The 27,676-nt window shown below is 44.0% G+C and overlaps 1 protein-coding gene across 2 annotated transcripts in view; it reads right to left on the bottom strand.

The window, feature by feature from the left end:
* Positions 1-23,624: 23,624 nt before the first annotated feature.
* MYOM2 (myomesin 2) overlaps positions 23,625-27,676 on the bottom strand; it is an 87,970-nt gene continuing 83,918 nt past the window's right edge. For both annotated transcript variants that reach the window (XM_087418644.1, XM_087418645.1), the window contains 4 exons: positions 27,502-27,538; positions 26,132-26,154; positions 25,122-25,177; positions 23,625-23,933 (listed from right to left, as the gene is read on the bottom strand). In XM_087418644.1, coding sequence (XP_087274770.1) covers positions 23,625-23,933; positions 25,122-25,177; positions 26,132-26,154; positions 27,502-27,538 — 425 coding nt within the window. The remainder of the gene's footprint in view (positions 23,934-25,121; positions 25,178-26,131; positions 26,155-27,501; positions 27,539-27,676) is intronic.

Here is a 27,676-nt window from a genome sequence, read left to right as displayed (position 1 = left end):
GAACAGTTGAGGATAGCCACCTCTTTACAACATCACTTATAACCATTTTCCTATCATCTCACCAAAAATGAGATACAGGAGATGTTCCAGTAACCATTAGAGATGGTAAGGAAGCTATTCACGCTCTGATTTGGGAAAAAACCCAGAGAATTATATGGTCAGGTTGACCTTCCAAAGGGCATCAGCACGTTTGCTGAACGAGGTGTGCTGCCAACTTTGACAACAAATGAACCGAGTTCTCATTGTCATTGTGCCTACGAAAAGCCCAACTTGTATGATGTGGAGACAACTTTACCCCCTTAATAAATGTAACTGCCTTTCCCATGTTATTTTGAATGCAGATGATATAAAATCTACTAACTCTCTTTTGCTTATGCTACTTTATGTAGAGCTACATTATATTCAAGTCAATCACTTTTAAATGTATTTTTAGTTATGGAGGAAACGTTTTAGCTGATTTTAAGTTTCTAGTTTTCTTTTTTTCTAGCATCACTTCCTTTACCCGTCAACCTTATGAAAGCTACACAGGGTCAAAAAACTATATAAATTCCATTCCTCTAAAAGTTTGCCAGATAAATATGATATCAAATTACTTTACCATAAAAAGTAAGTAAATAAAAGCATTTGCTGAATATTCAATGACGAAATTCTCTTTTTCCCCCATCCTTCCACCCTCTGGTGCATGCATCCCCACCCCCACCTGACAAACTTCTCATCCTTCATGGACCACATCTAGCGTGAGCGCCTTGTCGGCCCCGGAGTCACCACCTCCTCATCTGTGCTCCTGGGGTGCTGATTCTGCACCTCGCTTGGCTCACCTCCTACTTACCGCTTCCTTGGTTGTTTGCATACCTGCCTCCCCTGCTAGGTAGAGAGGCTTCATTGTCGTGAATAAATGATAAAGAACCTCAAACTGCAACAAGGTGACCATAGATAAGGTTGAATGAGGCAAAGAACTGATGCTCTAAATGCTGTAATTCGGAGTCAGACAGTGGGTTAGCCTGTGACTGGAGGAGGAAGGAATAAGGGGTATGAAAGGCTGGAGGCTAGATCCCTGAGGAGGTGAGTGAGCTCACTGGCCTCGGGAGGCCAGCCAGAGCTAGTGGCAACCCTGACCTTCCCTTTTCCTCCGCCCCTGGGCCACCAGGAGGAAAGGGCAATGGGAGAGGAATGGGGAAACCCAGCTTCCAGGGAGCTCGGCAAACTTCTAATTCCTGCGATTTGCAGACGGCAAATGAATCTGTGGGCTCAGGAGAGCACCTTTCCCTGGACTGCTGGAGGCTAGTGGTAGACGCTGCATGCAACGTGTTCTAGAACTGGCACTGTACGCACGCCTTGGGGGAAACTGAGTGCGTGCACTCAGAGAAACTAGGACCTTTTGGGGTGGCAGCCAGTTTGGGCACAAGCACCCGCAGGACCTCGAAGCTGCTGTGTTTGTGGATATAACGCACTAGACCTCCCTCTGCTTGTACCGATGTTCAAATGGCCATGGCTGGTGAACATTCTAACATCTGTGAGCAGCTCCTACTTTACGGCTTAAGAATTTGTTTTTCTTCCTGAAAAGATGTTCTCCTGTTTGTACCTGCCTACCCAAATCAGCCTTTGCTAATTGGGTCTCCACAGATTTAATGTTAAAGAAATAGGATAAATCAGCTTCTTAGAAAGAATATTATAAACATGAGAGAGATCATTATAAGGCATCAATTGTTACCTGATTAGGTTAATTGTTCCTAATGGTGTGGCGCAGTGTGTTAATTAAACACGCAACCTGGAGGTGTTCTACCAGGTGGGGTGCGAAGTAACCGGGAAAGATTCCACAAGTCCCTTATAATTGGGAACAAAAACCTGGAAGACGTTTTCTTATCCCAGCGGATCTCTTAGGAATAGTGGTTTTGTCAGGATGTAATAGATGCCAAATGCATGTGGCAAACACACGCATTAGATGTTCAAAAGAAGAGGTGATGCATCAGTGAGGAGAGAGCTTGCTCTGGGTCGGGAAGAGGCGGATGGCTTCCTGACAGGGCAGGATTCTGACGAGGCAGCCTCAGCAATCTCTCAGAATGCCAAGAAATGCTGTCCTGCGTCTTCCCAGCTTGACCACAGTGCCCAGGGGCCAAGCTACCACATACTCACAGTTCCTCCATGGGCGTAATCACTCAGCAAATGAAGCGTTTTTTATTTACCCACGGTTCTCAATGTGAAAATGGTTATTAGATCGAAATCTCACAGACTTACAAAGTCAGGTGACCAGTTCCAAGGAATTGCAAATTAAGTTGTCGTCATAGGTGTGTAAATCCTACTGTAGCATTGACAAAGCTCCTCCATGAGTATTATTCTTATTTGAGATCCCAACGTGTTGTTAGGGAGATGAACAAGCTTGCTGAGACTTAAACATCTGTGCCACGATAGTGAGGTTTTCCTGTCTCCGAATAGAAACGGTGGTGTTGAATGTCTTCTTCCATCCTTTCTATCTCCTGAGCAGCAATAGGAACAGCAACGTCTTTGTCTTGCATTGACAACCCGGCTTACAGCCTGTTGTGTACGTAAATCACAGAAATTGAGTCTCAGTCCATCCTTGTCTTGGGAAGCTTCATTTTACTTCGATTATCCATGTTACCATCGTCCCACATACCGGACATAGCACGCAACCACCATGGAACTACGCAGTGGTCCCTCCCGCGGCTGACGAGACCAGGGTCCCCAACTCACAGCTGACATTGCTGTTCACAGGGGACTGAAGATTCCAGAGGCCAAAACCTCTGCCCTCTGTCCTTGCCTTTGCATCGGACAGCACCCAGCAACAAAAACATACAATGTTGCAGATGTTCACTTACACCACTCTCACAGAAACACTCTGGGGCACTTTCTTGTTCCGATGTGAAAAAAGCCGTTTCGAAACAGTTTCCTTATCTTATCCTTTTTCTCAATGACTAACGCCTCCGCTGATGATAACAAGAAAACCAGTAGCTTCCCAAGTTATCTCATTTAGTGAAAAACAATGTCTAAACAATGGGAAATACACAGGTTATGGTGTTTGGTTGAAGTAATTAATGAAAATACCTGTACAGCTGTATTTCTCAATCAGTGGAATTGGGAGAGTCTGAGCAGCTCGTGTGTGTGTGTGTGTGTGTGTGTGTGTGTGTGTGTGTCTGTACTTGTGTTTTCTTGTTTTGTTTTTGTTTTTTGCTTTCTTTCTGGTAAGACGGGCAATTCAACCACAGCAAAGGTTTATCAGCGACTCCCTAACCCCTCCGTCTCAGCAGTAGATTCTTTAGTTCAAGAAAAGGTGAGACTCATCTGCTCATTTTGTCCCTGATGGATGAGAAAATCTTAAGGCTTTACCTTCAGCCTAATTATAACAGGGAAGAGCATCAGCTGAAGTGTCTCTTTCCTGGGCAAAAACAGCAAAGAAAGACATGTTCCCTAACCCTTAGGCCTAACGTGTTCCCAGGTTAGTAACAGCTGCCCTACGGAGCATCCCCTCACTACAATCGAAAGAGGGAAATGTTGTTTATTGTTTCTCTACTAAAAACATATTTTATTCACATTAGTTTAGAAAATCCATTCAAAATCAACTCAGATATCTGCAATAATCCACTTCCGTGACACAGAGGTAGGCACTTATTACTCGGAGGGTAGACTGTGTCCGTGGAAAATGGAGCCCATGAGAGCCCGGGCACATGTGCACCAGGCCTGCTCAAGGCGTGACGCTTTTCCAGAGAGAAGTAACTGGAAAAGTGTTCCATCCGTTCCCGGTTTCTCAAAAGCAGAAGGGGAAAGCGGAGCTCGCATCACGGAGTCATGGACCCTGACCCGAGCAGGTGACACAAGTCTTCCAAGACCAGCCTCTCGGTGGCCCAGCCCCTCCCAGGCCAGGTGATTCAGGGTCCCTGAACGGAATCGTCAGGTGGATGGGCCAGCCCTTCCAGAAACATGTTCACTGGGCTTTCACTCCGTCGACGGAGGCCTCGCACTTGGTTCTATGCTTTTCCCTTCCATTCTTCCGCCTCTGTGGCCTGCTGTCATAAGGAGCAAGTTCAGCCACGGCACAGACTTCTTGGAAGCATTAACTAAAGACCTTGAGTCTGAAATAAGAGCACAGACAAGTCTAAATATTTAGGTTTTAAAGGCTCAGATCTTTCAGCAACTCGTGACTGGTTTCTTCCCATGTAGTGATTTTTCTATCAGGATGGTGAGTACAAGGCAGTGTTTACCAGATGCAGTGAGTTCAGTGTTTCACAAAGGCTGTCCCACAGATCCTCATGCTGGAGTGGTGACAGGAGCCCCCACCTACAATTAGGAACCCAGGGCCAAAGCAGCGGGTAAGCGCCCTCATCTAGCTAAGAAGCGGGGTCCAGACCAAAGCTGAGTCTTTTAACACCGACATCTGTGCTCATCCGCTGAGAACTGTTGATTTCTCAGAGGTTCCGCTTCCTTGATTTACAGTATTGATTTGTGTTTTGTACCCAACTCAGATCCTCTTTGCCAAGGTAAGAGGGGACTTTCACTGGAAATAAACAGAAGCTGAACTGAGCACCAGGGAGCATCAGGCTAATGGAACTAGTGACCACCGTCTGCCCCTCCAGGCCCAGGAACACTGTTAGGACAGTAGGGACCTGCGGGGGCTGCTTGCTGACCAAATGACCATGTATTTATAGAAACCTATTCAGGGAATCCATTTCAGTGTTGAATGTCTGTAGTAGAAATAGTTGAGGAAGAATATCAAAGATTTTCTGTCTTCTAAGCCTCCAGAGTAAATAATGAACCCACAAATTAAAAATGCCTATGGGAACATTTGAGTCTGAATTGAGGGCAAATAACGTGTTGATTGAGCAGCAGAGACATAACAGTACTCAGTTCAGGGAACAGCAAAATTAATTAATCCCCAGAGGACCACGCCCTCCAGCTCTCCCACGAAGGTACAATTTAGCTCAAACTTGCCATTTTCAATTGCTTGGCAGTATCACTGAGACACATTAAGATACAGTTTCCATCGGTTACACCAAATATCATACAAGCACTTTTCTTAGTATTTCGAGAGGGTTTAAGTCATCACATCTTGTGACACCACGTTAGCACGTCTACCCAGAGAAGCTTTGGACCAGCGGACGTAGTTCCTTTATGGGATTATCATTTCATTGTTATTTCCTGTCTTCACAAACTATAAGACTTAATCCAATTTAAAATATATGTATTCATTCCAACAAGAGGTCCTATTTAACCATTATTATAAAAAAATTATGTAAAAATAAGGAAATTGAGATAAAGGGAAAAGAGGATTGAAGAAAAGCATATGATCTCAGGGGAAAAGTTCATAGTCAATGTATCCATCTTAAAGATCATTTGTACTTCACTAGAATTGGGTGGAAACACCAAGGCTGAGGTTCTACCACCTAATTCTTTTTCTTTCTCCAGGTACAATTGACAAAATTGTATAATTTAAAGGCATTCAACTTGATGATTTGATATACATACACATTGTGAAATAATCACCACAATCTAGCTAATTAACATATCCATCACCTCACATAGTTACCAATTTCTTTCTTTCTTAAGGTTTAAATGGCTATTTATTTATAAAGAAATCAATGTCTATGTCACCATATTGGTATGATGGAAACTTTAACTGCAATTTTGGAAAGAAATCTCATTTTCTTGACTAGATTAAGAGACTGCATCATTGTAAAAATGCTGCTGGTTGGCTTGAACACAGAAATAGAAAAGAAGTTCTCAGAAAACAAATTATGGTTAGTGTTGTGCAGAAGGACGTAAAAGTGAAGCCTCGGGAAAAATAGATCAAAAAATGGATAAGCCGCATATCTGGAAAGAACGTTGTCTGCCACATCGCCAGCTATGAGCAGGACAGGGTTGCTTCTGTGACCCGGGGCGTGAACGACATGGGTAAGGGGCATGGACAGAAATGGATTTGGATTCTAAAACTGTGGAAGCACGCTGGGTGCCTTTTAACTGGGGATCTTTTCCGGCGGGAAATCCAGCCACATTAGGCAGATGTCATTGCAGGGAAGTGAGATTCGGTAAAAGCAAGTATGTGAGGGGCAGAAAGAGTGGGTTGAGGGGGCATCCTCTGTGGGGCCGACATCCTCTCCCAGTAGCTCATATCCTGCCAACCTGAGAGAACCACAGAGGCTCAATCAGGTCCTTGACGGCCTCTCTGGAACTGAGTTAAGGAGAACGTGGGTTGATACACAGCGTCCAGGAAAGAGAACACAACCAGCATGAAGATGGATAAGAACGTGCACTTCTTTTGAGGGATAAGGAACCCATTAACACGGGAAATAAAATATGGGATCAGCACTACCCCATCAGATTAAATAAATGTCATATAAAATCTGAGCAAAAGGTGGTTCAAGGAAGAAGTGATGGTACAAATTTGCTTCAACTTCTTAGAAGAATCGAAACCTGCTCCACGGACAAGGCATGATGTGAGCTGGGCCCTTGATGGACAGACGGAGGTAGAAGTAGAGAAGAGGAACATTTTGAGTAATAGAACAGCTCGAGCAAGTTCCAGGAGAGGAAAGGATCAGGGGTGACCTGACAAAAAGAAGACTATCTTTGCCAGAACAGAGCATGTAGGCAGAGAAGTGAGGAGGGGAACTCTGAGGGCTACATCGGGCTCTGCTGGACCAGTGTGTGTAGAATGAAATGATGGATTATATTAAATTATAAATCAGGCTTGAGGAAGTGACATTTAAATCAGTAGGTGACAGGGAGCCATGTAAAGTTTTCTGACCGGGGCTTTCTTCATCGATGCTTTGCTTTGGGGACATTAACGGGGCAGCAGGAGGTATCAGGTGAGGGAGGTCTGATGATGAGAAGCCCAGGGAGGAAGCTGTAGAGACAATCTCGGAGAGAGGTCGTAAGGGCTTAAACTAAAACAGAAGTAAAAAGACATGAGAAAAGGCTACAGATCGTATATAATGAGATATCAATGTTGCTTCGCATTATCCCTCTCTTAGAGATGCCAGCCCTCCATTCGAGAATATATCACAGCTTCAAGAAGAGAGGGCCCTCTCAAGGATGGTTTCATCAATATAGAAGTCAAATATAAGAGGGAGACTAACAAGTAAAACCATTTAGTTAAATAGCATGAAGTTTGATAAATTAAAAAATAATCTCTGCGCAGAAATTGCCACTCATCTTTAAGCGTCTTAGACATGTATCGGTGTTGAAGAAAGCATGGAGCAGAAATTACTGCTAGAGATCATGCTTACAGCCTAGAAAATAACCTAAAATTAATTGGACTGCCACAAACCCCATATCCCCGTATTACAGAATCCGTGGGTATGAGCACAGACGTCCACTGCCTTATCTTTTAAGCCCACTATTTAATTAAAAACACAACTTTACATATCTCTTTTATAAAAATAATCCCTGAGGCTTCCCATTTGAGAAATATGGCAGACAAAGGTAATGTAGAAAAATTCCTCCTGGAAACACCTAGCAATGCTGTTACTACGGTGTTTTTACATGTAAAGGATTATGAAGTCCCTGGTGGCAGGAGTGGGGAGCCTGGGAGGGGCAGAGCTGTAAATGTCGGCTGGGCCCGGCTCCCCGGGCCTGGGAAGACTGCTGAGATGCGCTGACGGCTGAACACGGGATCTTAGGGCACAAAGGGACAGGATCAAATCTGTAGGTCAGCACTACACACCTATGAGAACAGCCAAAATCCACGACACTGCCCACACTGCATGCTGGCGAGGGTGCAGAGCAGCAGGAGCTCTCATTCACTGCTGGTGCGAATGTAGAATGGTGCAGCCACTTTGGAAGAGAGTTTGGTGGTTTCTTGAAAAACTAAACATCCTTTTATACAATCCAGCAATCACGCTCCTTGGTATTTACTAAAAGGAGCTGAACACTTACGTCCACACAAAAACCTGAACACAGATATTTATAGCAGCTTTATTCATAATTGCCACAATTTAGAAGCAACCCAGATGTCCTTCAGTAAGTGGATGGATAAATAAACTGTGCTCCACCCAGACAATGGAATATTATTCAGTGATGAAAAGGAATGAGCTGTCAATCCATGAAAAGACATGAAGGAAACTTAAATGCATATGACTAAGTGAAAGAAGCCAATCTGAAAAGGCCACATACTGTGTGATTCCAACTATATGACATTCTGGGGAAGGGAATACTACAGTGACAGCAAAAAGATCAGTGGTTGCTGGGAGCTGGTGGGAGGAGGGATAATAGGTGGAGCACAGAGGATTTTTAGGGCAATGAAACTACCCTGTGTGATACCGTAATGGTGGATACATGTCACTGTACATTTGTCCAAACCCATAGAATGTACAATACCCAGAGTGGACCTAATGTAAGCTATGGACTCTGGGTGATGATGACGTGTCAGAGCAGGTTCAGCAATTGTGACAAATGCACCATCTGGTGGGCGGTGTTGATAGTGGGGGAGGCTGTGCATGTGTAGGGATAGGGTATATGGGAGAGCTCTGTGCCTTCCTCTCAATTTTGCTATAAATCTAAAACTTCTCCAAAAAAACAAATTCTTTTAAAAAAAGAAAAAGCTGTAGGTCTCTAGAAAGAAGGAACTTTAACTGAGCCCCCTGCTGAAGCTGCCAGCCCAGAAAGGCTGCAGACTTGGTGACAGGGGCTGGAAGCAGCCACCGTGCTGGCCCAGGAGGTCAGCCAGGCTCCAGGTGGGAAAAGAACATTCCTGAAAGTTACAGTATGGTGGGTGGAAATTTGTAGTTTTAAATGCTTGTATTAAGAAGGAAGACAGATTAAGAATTAATGAAGTGGGCATCTTCAGGAAAGTAAGGAAGAAGCAGCACAGAGGAAGGAGAAGGAAAGCAATTATAAAAAGAAGAGCAGAATTCATGACCTAGAAAACAGAGAAATCAGAGAAGGTAACCACAACAAATGCTGGTTCTTAAAAAAGTGAATCAATAAGAAAATCAAGAAATATTTGGTAATATAATTGAAAAACAGGTGGCCCAAAATATTAACAAGCATGGGAATTTAACTACAGGGAGAATATTGAATTTCTAAAGCACAATACAATACTATGGAAATTCAATTGTAGTGAGTTTGACAAACCTGTACAAGATGAACATTTTAAAAATAAAACAAAATTGTCTCAAAATAAATAAAAAGACTGAATACTCCTAAAGACTTTTATAAAAGCAAATCACAAAAGAACAGAAGCTCTAATGACATCGCAAGTCGTTTCTACCAAACTTTCAGGGAAGACATAATCCATGGTTGATACTGAACCAGAGACAGTAGCAGAACTTTAATCACAGGACTATAAATGCAAACCTTCCTGATAAATATTTGCAAATAATCCAGCAGTGTTTATTAATAAATACATCATGACCAAGAAATCCTTATTTCAAGATCCAAGAACGGCTTAAGGTTAGAATGTCCGTGAATAGAATTCAATTCACTAACTGACTAAAAGAGGAAATAAGATGAGGATTGTAGTAGATGCAGATAAAATATTGACAAAATTCAACAACCGCTTGTGATCTTTAAACACACACAAACAGCTCTTAGCAAGTCGGAGTGGAAAGGAACTTCATTAACCTGACAGGCGGTATCTATCAGACATATACCAAGAGCATCATTGTAGCAGAATATTAGAAACATGGATCCAGTGGGCTTGCTGCTGTTCCTTCCCCTCTCTACCATTGTACTGGAGGTTTTACCCTGCAAATGCATCAAGCAAAATAAAACTTGCAAGAATCATGAAGAAAGAAAGGAAATTGCTGTTATTTGCAGGCAATACAGTTTCCAACACACAAAATCAAAGGAAATCTACAGACAAATTTTTAGAACAACAGAGTGAAGCAATTATAATGACATGCCATTTTGTAGCCATCAGATACATCGTATCATATCAAATGTTTACAAGAATATGGAGCAACAGAAACTCCATGTACTGCTGATCACAGGATGAGTTTAATAACGATTTCAGAGAGCAATTTGACAGTAGCTAGTAAAGTTCACGGTGCATAAGCCCTATGACCCAGCAATTCCACTTTTACTGTATATACCCTAGAAAACTCTCATAAATAGGCACAAAGATACATTATTAAAGATATTCATTTAACATAATTCACAATATCAAAAATTAGAAACAACCTAATTATTTCTCAGTAGGAAAATGTAGAACTATAGAAATAAAGAATAAGAAGAAGCCAGAGAATTTTATACACCAGCTTTTTGACCGCAGTTAATTCTGGAGTGGAAGAGGGAAAAGGAGGAGTCGTAAGCTTTACTACATCCGGCATTTAAGTGTGTGTGTGCACGTGCCTGTGCCTGACATACAATCCTCTGAAGTGTTCTAGGTGTTTTAAATTTCTAATTATAAAACTATAAATCTAAAGTAGATCAGCGCACAGTAAACATGAAAGGAAAGAAAAGAGGGAGGAAGAGAGAGCGAGAGGGAGGGAAGAAAAACAGAGAGGAGACCATCCCATCCAGAAATAATCGGAATTATCCTTTAAAATTTACAAAGAGTACAATTGTTCTTGATTTGATTATGCAGAGACAGACACAAGCTCAACTTGGTTGATAAACTACAATGCATACAAGGAGGTTTCTTTTAAGGTGTACAAGGGCTGAATTATAAAACCTGGTTAACCAGATGTTTTCTCAACCATCTCTGGTAACGCTCAGTGGGCTAATAAGGAAGTATTTCACGGAGGCCCTTATGCGGTTTGCTTCAATTTATTTATACCTGACATAATATCCATGGAGAACCTGCCATGTGCCAGGCCTGATCCTCAGAGCGGGAGGGGCAGCAGTAACACAGGGGTTCTGACCCCATGGAGTTGCAATTCATAGGTAGTAAGAGTTTCCATGTTCATTGCTGGCAAGTTCACAAAGAGTGCTTTAAGTTTACTGGGTACTGCGTAACAGATGTGGTGACTGCAAATATTTCTCCTATGATCTTGTTCACGTTCATTATTTTGCACAGTAAATCCTTTGCTCATAGATAACTCCAAATAAAAATTATCTTGGTGCCAAAGTAGGTTATCTCACATTTCAAACTAAAGGGATCCAAAAAAGTAAGAGTCTACCAGCTTTGTTATATCAGTCAATGAAGTGAATTCTTGCTGGGCAAAAGCTCAATGTTCGCTCCGTTTTATTGCTTTGTGCAAATGTCTACAGAGCAGCTATTATATGCGCTAAGCGGTAGAGGAGCATAACGCTTGGTGGTCTCAGATGCTTACTGAGTGAGTGATGGAATGAACGAATGAATGAATGATTTAATGACTGCTTGGATAGAGGCAAGACATACTATTTTTTCAAAAGATGGTAAGGCAGGTAGCAACGGTGTAGGGGTGGGAAATATTTAAAAGGATTCTTTTACTCAGGTAGCTTATTTGACAGGTAAATAGGAGCACTTGTTTTTTCTTTTTCTTTTCTTAATCTTTAGAAGGGAAAGCATGGAAATATATGCTTGTGTGTTTTCTTCCATTGGGCAAAAGAACTGGGGGCATCTAAAAATCAAAGTCACTCTACACCAGTAGATGGCAGCCTTGAGGGGGCTTGAAGGTGCCCCACCCACCCACTGGAGGAGACTCCCCCCCGACAAGGCCCAGACCACCAGCTGTAGTAAGCACCATGGCCCCACCCACCTGCGGGAGCAGGTCCTGCCCAACCACTAGAGAAGGCCCCACTCACCTGCTGAATCAGCCTCCGCCCACTTGTAGGAACAGGACCCACCTACTGCTAGAGGTGAGCCCACCCACTGGTGGAGCAGGCCCCAGGGCCCCTCTGTCCCTAAGGCCCCTTCAGAGCAGCTCCCACCACCAGGACACAGTGCCTTTCCCAGCTACAAGGCCCACAGTGGGCCTCAGCTCACCTCTGCTCATCCAGAGCTTTGAGCTGTCTGGTGCCAGAACCCTGAGCAGACAGTCTTATTTCTCTCCTGGATCCTAAACCCCACGTGTGCATGTCCTAGCCCCCTTTGCTGTTCCCACCGTCCTGACACCAACTGGCGCTTAATCAACAGGTGCTTAGGAAGCACTCTGCCTAATTAATAAACACGGCCACTGACCCTCAGGCCACTCCATCCTTTCTGAGCCTGCCTTCTGCAGGTTGCAGTGAGTTCAAATGGGAGAGGCTTCTTAGTTTTTCACCTGGTGGAGCTCGAGCTCAGCCAGCCTTTACCATTATGGTGACCCGTACCTTTAAATGTTCCTAATAGTTCGATTAGGATATGGGAAGAAAGACAGAGGATGGACAGTGCTGACCACTGCTACAACCTGGGTGTCAGAGCTGGATGTGGAGCGTAGGCTCACTGAACCGAGAGGAAAGCTCTGCTGGGGTGAGGATTCCACACTGTCTTCAACAGGCACTGGGGAATGGGTGCAGAAGGCCGGGTGGCGCAGGTGTATTTGCTCCCTGCCCACCTCTGGATACCTCCAAGCATCTAAAGGTTAGCAGCTGAGATCTTGAACTGACTCCCCACCAAATGAGAAACAGAAATTCTGTCATCCCAAAATCTGAGATCTGAGAAGTACTTAAGGAGACCTGTGAACCACGTGATCCCAACCAAAAATGAAAAACTCCAAGAACTTGTTGAAAAGGAATCTTACTGGAAAGTCCCACATATAAGACAGAAGCGGAACCTCATTGACGGTTGGGTGTGGGGTCGGAGTGGGGTGAGGGGTGGGGATGAAGCTGGTGACATCCCTTTGGCTTGTGAGTGGAGCTCAGTTGGAGAACTGCTGATCCTCCTTTTACAGTTAGGGAAACTGAGGCACAGAGGGAGAAACAGGGTTCGTCCAGGGTTGGGCAGTAGTTTCCAACAGAGCCAGGACTGAAGCTGGATTCTCTGTTCCTCCCCCTGCACTCTGTGTTAATCACTTGCTTACAGCTAATATTACATGAAAGAAATGATGTTTGTTACTGGAGAAGCACTAACATCTTTAATAAAATAAACGCAGATAAATTAACGTGGATGATGAGTGGCAGTTGAAGTAGAATCAGACACGACGAGGAGCAGCTGAAGGGCAAATGGGATGTTTCCTTTGGTGTCATAAAGCTGAATTTGGGATTATTTTCATTTTAATTTTTAATATCCTTTCACAGACTCCTTTAATATGCGCCCTTTATATCCACCCTTTGTTTAAAAAATATCATCATAATTCTACAGGTAAAATGATGTTTAAATGGATTTTAATCCATTTATAAGTCAGTGAAAAATGAAACCATTATATGTAATCTTTCATTCCATTCATTATTTAACTATAGCTCAATTAAAATACAAGAATAGATTCACAAAGTGAACCGTGTTTGTTCACTATACAAGAAAGGAGTTCCTACTGCCTCCCAGCTGTGTCTTCTCCCAAATATCCCTGATGAGGTCTTCTAAAAAGCTGGGGGGCAGAACAACCACGGAGAAAACATTCAAGGACAAGCAAGGACGCCTAGGTGAGCACAGCCCCCTGAGGGTCCAGAACCTCCCCCGATTCAGATCCTGCATCACCATCCGAGAGCTTTGCAGCCTCATATGCTTAATGTGAAAAATTCCAATGCCGTAATTTACTGTGTTGAAAAATGAATGAGCCTGCTGCGTTTGACATGCCTCTTTGAAACACGGAATATTTAAAATTCATGCCCTAAACTTAATGTATAGATAGATCACGTATTTTTACGACTCTGCTGATGTAATAAGGGCCTTGTAATATCTCACCAGCTATGTTTTATTCCGTCTAATGTGTATCATGTGAAGATTAAGAGGCTATATTATTGCCTTCAAAATGACCTGCTATTTCCTGGAAACAGTAATTTGCTGGACCTGTCCTTGTCACCGGGGTAAGTAGAATGCCTTCAATAATCTTCCATTCACTAAGTGATGTGTTGGTATCAGGAAGACGGATCTGGTTTGGCCGCACAGGCACAAGTTCGGTCTCTGTTCTCTGAGTGCCATCTAGAGGCTTCACGAGGCCCTGAAACACGAAGAGGCCAGCTTGGAGGACTTTTCTCCATGTTCATTTAGTTTAGTCCTAAGAATTTTTTTTTTAAGGCTGAGAATTCATACCTCTAAGGGTGCGATTATCTTATAACTTCACTCCAAGCGGGAACAGAAGGAAACTCAGCTGGGAGGGGAGCATGCAGGGAAAAGGGTCCAGCCTGGGTCCGGGGCCAATTGTGCACTGAAAACAAAGAAAACCATTTACAGCTCTCTAATATCCGCCAGCATTCATTTGAGCTTAAAATCCAAAGCCCCCGAGAAGCTGGTGTGGGGAAGACTTCAATACTGAGCTCTTTTCCTAACAAACAAGGTGCACATCAAAGGCGACACAAGGGAAGCAAACGCTTAAAAAGAAACGCCCGGGGCAGCCCAGCCTTTCAGCCCCATGGTCTCAGAAAAAGGTTCAGAGCCTCCGGCGTGACCTGCACCATCCTGTCCACCTGCCCACACATCAGCGGCCGCGCCGTGGGCTCCGAGCTGCGGCCAGAGAGGCAAAGGGGGCATGTGCATCCTTGTGGCCTGGCTGAAGCCGACTGAAGAGATTATAGAGCACCAGACCAGGTATTTCAAGTTGAATCACCTCATGTGTATTTGTGGGATGTGCACAGCAAAACCAGATAAATATAAAACTGGCGTGGGTAACAGCTCTACATGGGAGTGATGTTATCTGTAGTTTTGTTTGAACATACCTGATGGAGAGGATGCTTTGACTGGTCTTATTATTTTAATTTGTTCCACTAATGCAGGGAAAATTAGTTCTACTGCTAGGGGAGAAAACCACAAATGTTGAAAGAAATGAGGTACAATCCCACCTTTCCGATAGCCTTATTTTTAAAAGTGAACCTTTAGAGAGTAAGTTAAAGACAGGAAGGAAAAGATCCGTCAGCAGCTCTGCAGCTACACAGGAGTGATGTGTGAAGGATGGGAAAAGAGACTCTGGCTCCTGGAAGATAAACTGTAAAGAGCCTAAAATTTAAAACAAATTGCAGAAAAGATGGCTGAGAAAAAGCAACAAAGTATGGATAAGGAAAAAGAGAAAAATAACCTGGGTTAAAAATATTAATGCTAGTCACAATGGTTATTATTATAGCAAGCATTTATGTAGCACTTGCTGTCTACCCGGCTCTATTCTAGGCACGTACCTATACTCATTATAGGACCACTAATCTCACAAGTTTTAGCATGGAGCCTTGGGGGACAGGTCCTATTATTATCCCAGTTTTACAGCTGAGGACTGAGACACCCGGAGAGTCCGTGGTTGTCCCCTGCTCCCGGTGCATAAATGACAGAGCCAGCCTTTGAACCTCACAGCCCCGCTACATCCCTGCCTTGGTGTCCAGGGCCTGGGAGACTAAATCAGACAAGGTATATCATGGGGGTGGGGTGACAGGGAAAAGGAGGGAGAAAGGGGAGAGAGAGAAGAAGAGGGATCCTTACTTGGAAGGATTGGAAGAATAAACTAACCAACTTTCAAAACCAGCCTGCGTGCACCTTGGGGGACATGGGGGCAGGTTGGTCACTGTGACTGGGCTGTGTTGGCCACTTGGTGCTTACTGAAGTTACACACTGGCCCTCCCACAGAGACTAGGTCCGTGATGGTTACACTTCAGAGGGGTGGCTCCCGGTCTTGAGAAAGACAGTCTTGGGTGATAAAACTGGCAAGAGGCTGCAAGATGGTTACATCCATCTCAAGGGAGGTCAGGGCTAGAATCAAGAAGAGGCCTGTCTAACATTGAATCAGGCTGAGGGCAATGGTAAGGCCATCTTGGTCAGAGTCTAGAAATTTCCAGACGGCTTAAAGAGAAGGTGTTTTGGAACTGGTGGGACACCAGCTGACCTCTGCAGATAGAATCTGTCCAGGTGTGTGAGAACAAAAGTGGCCGGTGTTCTGTCTTGGTGTTGCCTGATCGTTCACTCAGGACTCACTTCCCCAACCTCTGAAAGGAAAGGTGAGCCAATGACAGGTCCTGCAAAGCTATGCCTTCCTCTCCATCCCCTTCATCATCTCCATCCTGCTTCCTCTCCATTCCCCTTCCTCTCCATTCCCCTTCATCTCCATCACCCTTCATCTCCATCACCCTTCATCTCCATCACCTTCATCTGCATTCCCCTTCATCATCTCTACTCCCCTTCATCTCCATTCCCCTTTATCTCTATCACCCTTCATCTCCATTCCCCTTCCTCTCCATTCCCCTTCATCACCTGCATTCCCCTTCATCATCTCTATTCCCCTGCATCTCCATTCCCCTTCATCTCCATCATCCTTCATCTCCATCACCCTTCATCTCCATCACCTTCATCTGCATTCCCCTTAATCATCTCCATCCTGCTTCCTCTCCATTCCCCTTCATCACCTGCATTCCCCTTCATCTCTATTCCCCTTCCCCTCCATTCCCCTTCATCTCCATCACCCTTCATCTCCATTCCCCTTCATCTCTATCACCCTTCATCTCCATTCTGCTTCATCCTCTCCATTCCCCTTCATCATCTCCATTCCCCTGCCTTACATTCCCTTTCATCATCTCCATTCCCCTTCATCCTCTCTATTTCCCTTCATCATCTCCATCACCCTTCATCTCCATTCCCCTTCATCCTCTCCATTCCCCTTCATCTCCATTCCCCTTCATCCTCTCCATTCCCCTTCATCTCCATTCCCCTTCCCCTCCATTCCTCTTGAGAAAAGGACAGGAGAACCACGTAGGTCTGAGCAGTCATGGATGGCCCCACTCATGTGAGAACTGAGAATACAGTAACACCCACCTGCCTCTCAGCTGGAGTTGAGAGAACGGAAGGAAAACAGTCCCTTCTCACATTGTAAATGCACCACTTCAAGGGGTTTACAAAACCGTCTTCATAGAAACGCTAACCTTTCTCAGGCACTACCCTGGAACCCGGAATGTAAGAGAAGACTCTCCGGAAAGCAGTGAGGAAGCTGTGGCACTGGGGTGTAGACTTTCCCCCCACTGATGGACACACAAACATCCCTTCAGTTAGTTCAAAAATAGTTTGAATCAATTTTTTTAAAAAACACTTTTATAACAAATATCTACCCACTCACTAATGAAACTCTCAGTTCTTTTTGTCACAAATCTGCATCTGTTCATTTGTTTAATGCCATCATTATTGTGAGTGCACTTTTTAAGAAATTTAATTTCTAAATCTATTTATGGTTTTTAATTTTCTAAGTCATTAACGTTCCAATGTGGATTCCCGCTGCACACTCCTGGGTTAAAACCTTTCATAGGAAAAAAGAAATACATGTTTTACTGAAAGCAGCTCATTCGTCACCCACTGAAGGAGGCAGACCATTAAATCTAACCTCTATCAACGGCATCTGTCCACACACTGGGCCATGGAGTAGATATCCAGAATGGGCCTCCTTTTCCCAAAACAGAATGCAGGGGTGATGCAGTATAAGGAATGGGTTGCATTTTAATGTTTGTCCTTCTGAAAGTAGTGGGTTCTTTTGTAAAGGACAGAAGTTCCTGTTCATTTATCTGCAGAGCATCTTGGTGTTCAGGGTTCAGGTGACATAAGGTGAGGTGTGCTGAACACTGCACAAATTAGTGGTCCCTCCCCGGTCCTGGGCATTTTGCCCTGCAGAAAGTTCTACTATGATCAATATGCCCTCTGATTGGGGGAAAAAAGTGGGCTCCCAGAAAAGAATCTCCAGCCCCTTTTCTAATCTCACAAATTTCATTCTGGCCAGGCATGAGAGCAGAGAGGTGGAAATGAAGGAGGTGGTTTCAAAATTATTTCTTAAAAATAGGATATGGGCAGTCTTAATTTTTTACTTTTAGAAGATGCAAAATCTTTATTTCTCACATGAGTTAAACACGTTAATACATTCCCCCCCCCCGTTTTATTGGGATATAATTGACATATGAAAGAGTGTGAGTTTAAGGTGTACAACATGATGATTTGATACACGTATATACTGCAAAATGATTACCACAATCTCAGTTAACACATCCATCTCCTCATATAATTACTACTGTGTGTATGTGTGCGTGTGTGTGTTGAGAACATTTAAGATCTACTCTTAGCAACCGTCAAGTATACAATCCAGTATTGTTAACTATAGTCACTATATTGTATATGAGATCCCCACAACTTACTCATCTTACTAGCTAGAAGTTTATACCCTTTGACCAACATCTCCCCATTTCCCAGACCCCTGAGCCCCTGGCAACAACCATTCTACTCTCTGTGTCTATGAGTTTGGCTTTTTTTAGGTTCCACATATAAGTGAGATCATACAGTATTTGTATTTCTCTGACATTTCACTTAGCATAATGCTTTCAAGGTCCATCCATGTTGTTGCGAATGGCAAGATTTCCTTCTTTCTCATAGCTGAATAATTTTTCATTGTGTATATATACCACATCTTCTTTATCCATTCATCCATGGAGAGACACTTAGTTTGTTTCCGTATCTCGACTATTGTGAATAATGCTGCAGTGAACATGGGGTGCAGATATCTCTTCAAGATAGCGATTTCATTTCCTTCAGATACATACCCAGAAGCATTAACACATTCTTTGAGTGATAAGCAGGCTAGCAAGAATACTTAAGCTGCAAAATAATGTTTAGGTCTGCTATACCCTTATTAGCTCTTGTCTCAGTTTTGGAAGCTGATGACTCATATTATTATTAGTTTGATGAAGCATAATTTTTATGAATACTGAGTCACATTTCAATTATTTACATTCCCACATGCTCAACCTATTTCCCTCTCACGCTCAGAGTCTCAGAGGAAGCCTCCTTCGGTGGTTGATTTATATTAATTTGTGTCTAACTATTCTCACGAGATGGCCATAGAAACTGTTGAACAGATAGACATTTTTCACAGATGGTTGATTTATTTAAAAAGCCCCACTTCCGCCTCTAACCACCACATTTCATAATCATATGAATCCAAAATTCACTCTTTGTCTGAGCTGTCAGAATATGTATCACACTCCCTCACAAAAGGCATCATTTCCTCCATTTTTGTAGATAAAAGCAAACAAGGCTTAAAGAGTCCAAGTGACTTGACCGTAATAAGAAAGCTGGCCAGTCACTGAACTGGGATTCAGTGCAGGACCCTTGGACACCACACACTGTGTTTACAGGGAGTTGTCATTAGCCAAGGCCTATGGTTGTGAAACAGAAGGAAGACTGTATCTTCCCGCACACAGTCTGTGGAAGACTGTATCTCAGTCGTGAGCTGTTCATACTGCAACAAGGAGCAAAAGTGAAAGCACATAGGAACCCTGACATCAGCATTATCAGGGGACAGAGGTCACTGCGAACTTCAGATTACTAGCAAACTACACACCCAACTCCAGTCTGCAGCTGCTCAGAGTGGGAGACAGGAGGCTGAAGAGACTGTGAAGGAGGAGGAGAGGTGGGAGGCAGAAGTGACGCACAGACAAGATCACCCCAGAGTGTGAAATCCCACACTAAGCACCAAATCCTGACCAAGGCATTTAAGCTGAATTTGGACGATTTGAGCATAAGAATGAATAAGGACGGTAAAATGCTACAATCCATTGAATAACATAGGAATCCATAAACCCAGTCTGATGACGATGGATAAATATATATCCTCATATAAATATCAATACAGATGAAAGAAAGGAATGAATGAATGATGGAGAGAGGAAGAGCAGAAGACTGAATGAGAAATGCGGAGGGGGTGCTACTGTGAGGAACATTGTCCTTTGAACCATCAGAGTAAAGCTTCACTCAGACAAGAATTATCAATGGATGCTACGCCAAGGTGGGAAGGTGATGAGAAGCAGGATATTTCCATGATCTGAAAGTGTCTCTGCACAGAAAGCATATGAGCTGCAAGGGGACACGTAGTTGTCATACAGTGTTGACTGGAGAAACCTGACATCCGTCTTCTGCCCTCGGACATCAGAGCTCCTGGTTCTCAGGCTTTTCAACTTGTATGGAGACTTACACCATCAGCTCTCCCCCAACCCCCAATTCTCAGGTCTTTGGATCCAGGCTGAATTTTACCACCAGCATTCTTGAGTCTCAAGTTTGCAGACAGCAGATGGGGGAACTTTTTGGCCTCCATAACTGCATGACAAATTCCTATAATAAATCTCCTCTTACACCTATCATCTCTCTCTCTCTCTCTCTACCTATCCATCTATCTATCTGTCATCTATCTACCTGTCTATATCCTATTGGTTCTGTTTCTCTAGAGAACTCTGACTAACACAAGCAGTAATACAACCAGGGATGCATTGCTTGAATTTAATCATGAGGAAACATCGCAAACCTGGATTGGGAAATACTCTACAAAGTAACTGACCTGTGTTCTTCAAAATTCACAATGTAATTAAAGACAAAGAACGAGCAAGGAACTGTCCCAGATTTGAGAAAAGTCAAGAGATGGACAAGTAAATGTAACACATGGTCCCAGCCTGGATCCTGGACTCAGGGGAGCCCCTCCAGAGGATGTTACTGGATGACTGGTAGGGTCAGGAGACAGAGTGTAGATGAAAGTGTTGTATCATAGGTCAGTTCCCTTTATTGAGTAACCGTACTATGGCAGCTTGAGAGAATATCTTGCTCTTGGGAAACTTAAACCAAAGGGTTAATGGGCACAGAGTGATGTGTACAACGTATGAAATGGACTCTCAGGTGGTGCTGAAATTAAATAGATTTTATATATTTTTTTTTTCACAAAATCAGTACCTCAGCCAACTGCTTTGTACCTCTCAAAGCATTTTCGCTTCCATCATCTGCATCACCCTCACAGCTCTGACGTGAACAGCCCTGCACATGGAGGAAGTAAGGTTCACAGAGACCCAGCAGCTTCCCCCCGCTGAGCAGCGAGCCCTGACCACCTCCCGCCTCCCGACCCTAAGTCAGCGCTTTCCTGCCAACACAGGGACGGATCCTAAAGAGTAGTGAAGGGTAGGCAGCACTTCCTCAGAGAGCAGAAGCCCAGGGTTCTCTAAACAGTTAACAGATGACCTAGACATCTTTCCCAGGTACTTAGTTCTTCACAGCCTGCCTTCCAGGGAGTAACTGATAATCATATTGGCATTACATATGTCGTGAGATATTTGTGAAAATACAGCAGGGCGAAGGTGTGCAATATGTGATAAAAAAAAAAAATTAAATGACCAGCGCCCAGACCTTGGTTTCGAAATCCCATTCTCCAATAAGAGGATCCAGGGGTCCTTGGAGAAATGGCTGAGTCTAGGGCTGGAGCAGGGTCAATGCAGGACGAGCCTGGAGTGTCTGGTAGTGCTGGAGGTAAGGAAGTGCTTGAAAAGCAAGTGTGGAAGGACCAGGAGCCGAGCCGAAAGAGCGCCCAGGGGCCAAAGCAGGAACCATCTGGGCAACAAAGTAAAGAGCAGAGTGTTGGATTATAACCCAAAGTTATAACTAGGATGCAACTAGAAGGGCACTGGCCCCTGCAGTCTGCCTCCCAAAAGCCCGTAGCCCCAGTCTAATCAAGGTCTTGAAAAGCAAGGGAAAACAGAGACTGCCACAGACCAGAGGGGACTGGACAGAAGGGACAACTAACGCAATGTGGTGTCCCAAGGGGATCCTGGGACAGAGAGGGCACCAAGGGCAAAACCAGTGGATTCCCAATGCTATCTGGAGTTAACAGCTAACGTACCAACGTCAGTTCCTTTGTTTTGACAAAGGTGCCATGGAAATATGAGATGTTAATAATTGAAAATTGCATGGAAGGTACATGGGGACCTCTATACTATCTGTGCAACTTTTCTTTAAATCCAAAACTATTCAGAAATAAAAAGCATATTTAAAAAGTATTATAAGTCAAAAAAGAGATCAGTGGTTGTCAGGGTTGTGGGGAGGGAGAGATGAATAGATGGAGCACAGAGGATTTTAGGGCCCTGAAACTACTCTGTGTGATACCGTAATGGTAGATACACGTCATTACACATTTGTCCAAACCCACAGAATGTAGAACACCCAGAGTGAACCCTAATGGAAACTATGGACTCTGGGTGATGATGACGTGTCGGTGTAGGTTCATCAGTTGTAACAAATGTACCATCTGGTGGACATGTTGATAATGGGGGAAGCTGTGCACGAGTGGGGACAGGTGGTCCATGGGAAATCTCCATACCTTCCTCTGAATTTTGCCATGAACCTAAAATTGCTCTAAAAAATAAAGTCTACTAAAAAAGAATTATATGGCTTTAAGAAATTCACAACCAGTTCATTCTTTCCCACAAACCGCAATTACTAAACAAAAATGACTATTTAAACTAGAAAATGAGTGAGTTTTGTTTAACTAAGTAAAGGTCAAATATAGAAAAATCTGTCTGTGCCTTCCCTTGCCAAGGATGTTTTTGGAAATACCCTCCACTACGCAATAATAACAAACTCAGCTAAAGCTTACCTGCACCACAGAGAAGGGAAAAATAATTTTAAAATTCTTGCTGATGCTCACTTTACCTGCCATGGAAACCTGCTCAGCTGGCTGGTGTTATTAGGGACATACTTAAATTTCATGAGTTTTGTTATTACCTCAGGAAAATATAACACAATTATCATAGAGTTTGGATTGGCCTTAATGACACAGAGAGATAAAATATTCTGAACTACCAAAGCTTTTTCTGTTATATAACAATATGTTTCATATAAACCTAAAATATTGAGATGGCATTTTTGTGCCAGAGGAATTTCAGCCTCTTTCCAAAAAAGGAAGAAAAGTTCAAAGAAAGGATACATTCACACTATACTCTTTTTTTAACTTCACCGAGAGACTTCCTGCAGTCAGCCAAGGTTTAACTTTTCCTCCATGGCTACCACAGTGATCATCTCAAATGAGAGTTTTCTTTCTTATGAAATTCCTTTCTAATTAATTAGCACACTAAAAAAGAACATAGCCATTTACGCATTTTGTTTTCCTCTGCTGAGATTTTTAGATTCACGATATGATAACCACTTGGCATTTCTAAGCCTGCACAAGACGGACACTTTCTTTGGAATTAGGACTTTGTGGGTTCCTCTCCTGGCCGGGTCGGTCGCCTGTCACCCAGCCCTCACACATCAGGCTGTTGGAGGGAGCTCCACAGTGACTGTGATTTACCGGCCCTGGCTCTGGGTTGTGGGCCCATTGTTTGCATGCTACTAGCTGTGAAATTGCACAATCATCCATAATTAAACAAGCCAGGAGAGTAAGCAGATGTGGGTAGGTACAATTCGGGATAGGAGAGCCACAACAAGTTGCCTTTTCAAGTTTTATTAGTCTGAAGCAAGAGAAAACTGAGTGTAACCAGCTAACACACGCTTAAAAGGCTCTACCACCAGGATTTCAGAGCTGCCGTATCTTGCCAGCACCAAAGACTACAGCCCCCAATGTGGACAGCGGCTTGGCACAGAACCGCCACTGCCCATAGCAACGAAAACGTGAGCTGTCATCTCCCAACCCCTCCTCTGTCAAGTATCTGCAGACGAAGTTGTATAGCCTTGTGGGAAACATCAGCCCTTCCCGAGATGGACGTACACTAATAATAACTGATTGCCAAAATTAAAAGCACAATGCACAACCAACAATCTGGCCACACGTGACATCACTCAGACCGTCGTCCCTCCTCTGGAACGAGCACACAGCATTCCTATGACTTTCAAGCATCTTTTCCAACTCCAGCGGCTACTCCCTTTATTCGGAGGTGGACGCTGGTATGAGCTTTGGCTTGGCCTGCTGGGGCGGCAACACGTCTGGGATCTTTTCCCCGTGTTTGTACACGCTGATGGTCAAGTCGATCTTCTCACCTCCATACTTGTTCTTGACGTTCATGCTGTACTTGCCCGAATCCTCAGAGGTCACGCCCTTGATGGTCAAGCTGACGTACTTGGCCTGCTCCACCTTGACGGAAAAGTGGTCGCTGAGCTCGATGTCCTTGTCATTCTTGAACCACACCACTTCAGGGTCAGGGTTTCCAAACACCGTGCAGGTCAGATTCAAGGTCTTCAGGGGGGAAGGGCGGGCAGAGAGGGAGAGTTAGAAACAGAAAAGTCAGATCACCTCAGAGTGGGGTCGGCCCTCCCTCACGCTCAGCTGTATTTATCTGTCCTTCCCATCATTCATTTAGTCAACCTGCTCTTTATATATGTAAGCACCATGCTAGACACCAGGGATCGAAAAAACTCAGGATGCAGAGAAGTTCACAGTTTCACGGGGCACCTCGTGAGAAAAATCAACACTAATTTTTTCTATTTATTCTCAACGTTAATCCTTGTCTTAAGTTAATCAAAGAATTTGAAGGTAATCAGGTTCTACGTTTCACAGTAGATATGTTTAGCCTGTTTCTAAATTTCCTTTGTATTCAGACTTATGGATCCATTTTACCAGTTCCTCTGGCATATCCAGAGGGTTTTTTGTCTTATAGTAAATCACATGCATTGTTGACACTTTGTTAAAACATGCTTTCAGCCTATGATAAAATAACACTTGCTAATTTCTTAATTACATCTTTATTGTGAGATTCATGACTCCTCCGCCTCAGACTCTAGGCTTTCTTCAGCTGCTAAAGAAAAGGTCTATAAATTTTTGTATTCTGGCCTAATAACATTCTCTCGGGTATCCACATCCCTGTGACATGGAGATGGAATCACTGAAGCCCCCAGTTAGACATCAGTAATCCCACGGACAGGTGACAAATTAGAACCTCAATAAATGGCTTCCATTATATGTTCAAAAATGACCTTGAAAATTGGAGCAGAGGGTTTTTTTTTTCATTTCACACTTGAAGAGAGTGGTTCCCACCTTCGTACAAGGGGGGGTGGGTCCTGTGGGTGTGGGTGTGGCCCCCCTGCTCCCGGTCAGTTACTCCCTTGATTGACCAGATGCATCAGAAGCAGGCGGCCGTGCAGGCCCGGAAACAGGTGCCATAACACCTGCTCTGTGGTGCCTGAGTCATGCACGTGGCTGCAAGGTGTCGTATGTGGATTCAGGAGATTAAACTCTTCCGTCCCTTGATAACACTAGGGTCATCAGAGGCAGCCTAGGCCAAGCAGACTGTAGGTAGGGGGCTCCCAGTCCTCTGGAGGCTGAGCAACATGAGCCCACCGCCCAGGTTCCCTGTGCTCGGCCTGATGGCCCCACAATGGGGGAAACCCCACGCCGTCCTGACTGTGTCCTGCTGTCTGTCCTTACCTTGCCCTCCATTATGGTCACCACATCAGGTAAGCCACCAACCACCTTGCCACGATCTGTAAGGTGAAAGGGACTCAGGTGAGAACATGTCAACAGAGATGCTCCCATGGAGAGGCACCGTGCCGAGCACCCTGTGGTACTAAATGAGCCAGGGAGGAGCTGCACTCTCCAGGGGAAGGCACACAAACAGGAAATATACATGGTCAGGGGATAAACCACGCGCCCAGGGCATGGGGAGGAAGTCACTGATGCTGTGCAGGGGAAGGTCGTGAAACACTCTAGGGAAATGTAGGGTGTGAGGAGGCCCCGAGATGAAGAATTCATCAAGGGCTCAACGTGGGGCACACCAAGAACTCTATATCTCATCCAGGAAGTAGAGGGATCTGGTGCATTGGAGAGCAGGATTTTTCAAGGGTGGTGTATTGTAAGTATTTTTAATTATCACTACATTATGATGTTTGACATCTTAAAAACCCTTTCTGGCTGGGGAGAGACTGCCCCTCCCAGGTAGCCAATCCTTAGAGACAGCGCAGGGCCCAGCCTGTGATGTGCCCACCAACCACCCAGAGCCAGGCCCCCTCCATCTGCCCTGCACCCAGGAGGTGAGATTCCTCCTCCTGAATCATCCAGGGCCAGGTGCCAGGCAACTAGGACCACCCCTGTCGCCCAAAGCCCAAGGAAACTACTCAAACCAGCCAAACTGTCTCCTCCTATGGCCACAGCTGACTGACCATCTCACAGAGAACACAGAACAGGTGGGTGGAGACGGGAGGACAAAGGAGGCCAGAGGGTAAGGAGGCCAAAGCTGACCGGGCCGGCCGGGCTGGGTGGCACAGGACGGGTTGGCAGAATGAAGAGTGTCAGCGTGGAGAGTTGGGGGAGGGTTCGAATCAGGGTGAGACGGTTTGTGGTTTATTATTTAATACACAAAGTTAACACTCTAAAACATGGACCCTTTTGCCCCACCCAAAGCAATAAGTTGTGCTTGTTATAATCCAAAATGTACTTACTCTTCTCTGCAAAAGCAGCTGCCCTGAAGGGTAAAGGGGGCAGAGGAGAGAGAATAAGAGGGACGTGAGACAATGCCGTCAGGGAAAAGCACTACACGTTTCAGATGTCTGCTAGAGAGGAGAGCAGAAGGAAGGAGGAGACACCTCTGCTTCCTCTTAGCAGAACACATTCGGTCCCAGGATCTGAGGAACCGTATCTATATATTGTTCCTGGTGTCGCCCACTGCCCACTGTGAGAGGGAAAATGCCCTGTCTTCCAGCTGCTAAGACCCACAGAAAAGCTGGCATTCGAACTCGAAGGTTGGAGAGATTTGGGTTTTTTTCACCAAATTGACCAGATTGCACTGGACATTTTTAGATATTTTTTACATCGTCAGTTTCGGATTTATCTTAGTCATCCACTCCTTCGTTCAACAAATGTTTACTGAATAACCTAGTATGCGCCAAGGACTGTTCTGTTTGGGTACTCTAAAATGCACTCATATTTAAAAATCCCAAATTATTCTTTAAAAAGTTGCTCTGGATAATGGAATATTATTAAAAAGAAATGAGCTATCAAGCTATGAAGAGACATGGAGGAACCGTAAATGCATGTGACTAAATGAAGGAAGCCAATCTGAAAAGGCTACATACTGTATGATTCCAGCTATATGACATTCTGGAAAAGAGAAAACTATGGAGACAGTAAAAACGTTGATGGTTGCCAGGGGTTAGGGGGAGGGAGGGATGAATAGGTGGAGCACAGAGGATTTTTAGGACAGTGAAACTGCTTTGTATGATTCTATAATGGTGGACACATGTCATTATCCATTTGTCCAAACCCATAGAACGTACACCACCACAAGAGAACCCTAAGGTAAACTACAGACTTTGGGTGATTATGATGTGTCAATGGAGATTCATCAATTATAAGAAATGTACCATCTGGTGGGGATGTTGATAATGGAGGAGGTTGGGGGTGCGAGCAGGAAGGGCACATATGAGAAATCTCTGTATCTTCCTCTCAATTTTGCTGTGAACCTAAAACTGCTCTAAAAAAAAATAAAGTCTTTTAAAAAAACCTAAAGATTTCTCTGTATAATATGTTGCCATAATTATCACTATTTCAGAAATTCGTCATTTTAGCCATTTAAAGTAACAAGGGTATTATGACTCTAGAAAGTTGATTTATAAATTCATTTACAGTTTAGAAGAAGGCCTGCCCTTCTACATATTGAATTGCTTCAATTGCCATTTTTATTCATTTCCTAGGAACCTCACAGTCCTTGGGTCCCCCTAGGCCTCCATAGATGTGCCCACACTCAGCCAAAATGACTCCACATCAACTCTACCCCAGATGGTAGAACAGCAACCCAACATGCAAATCTTACTTGAGCTGCTGGAATTCTGCAAACGCTTCATCAAAAGCTGGAAGGAAACATTGCTTATATTAGTACCCATTTCACTGTGTTTAGCTTGTATTCATTCACTCAGATGCTCTATCAGTGAGTTTGCTTAGTGAAAACTGACAAACACCCATGTAAATAAATTGATTACTCAGAAATA

Source organism: Ceratotherium simum, chromosome 28 (assembly GCF_057802395.1).
Source record: "Ceratotherium simum simum isolate JZ-2026a chromosome 28, ASM5780239v1, whole genome shotgun sequence".
Taxonomy (NCBI): Eukaryota; Metazoa; Chordata; class Mammalia; order Perissodactyla; family Rhinocerotidae; genus Ceratotherium; species Ceratotherium simum.
This window is presented reverse-complemented; position numbering and strand designations above follow the sequence as displayed.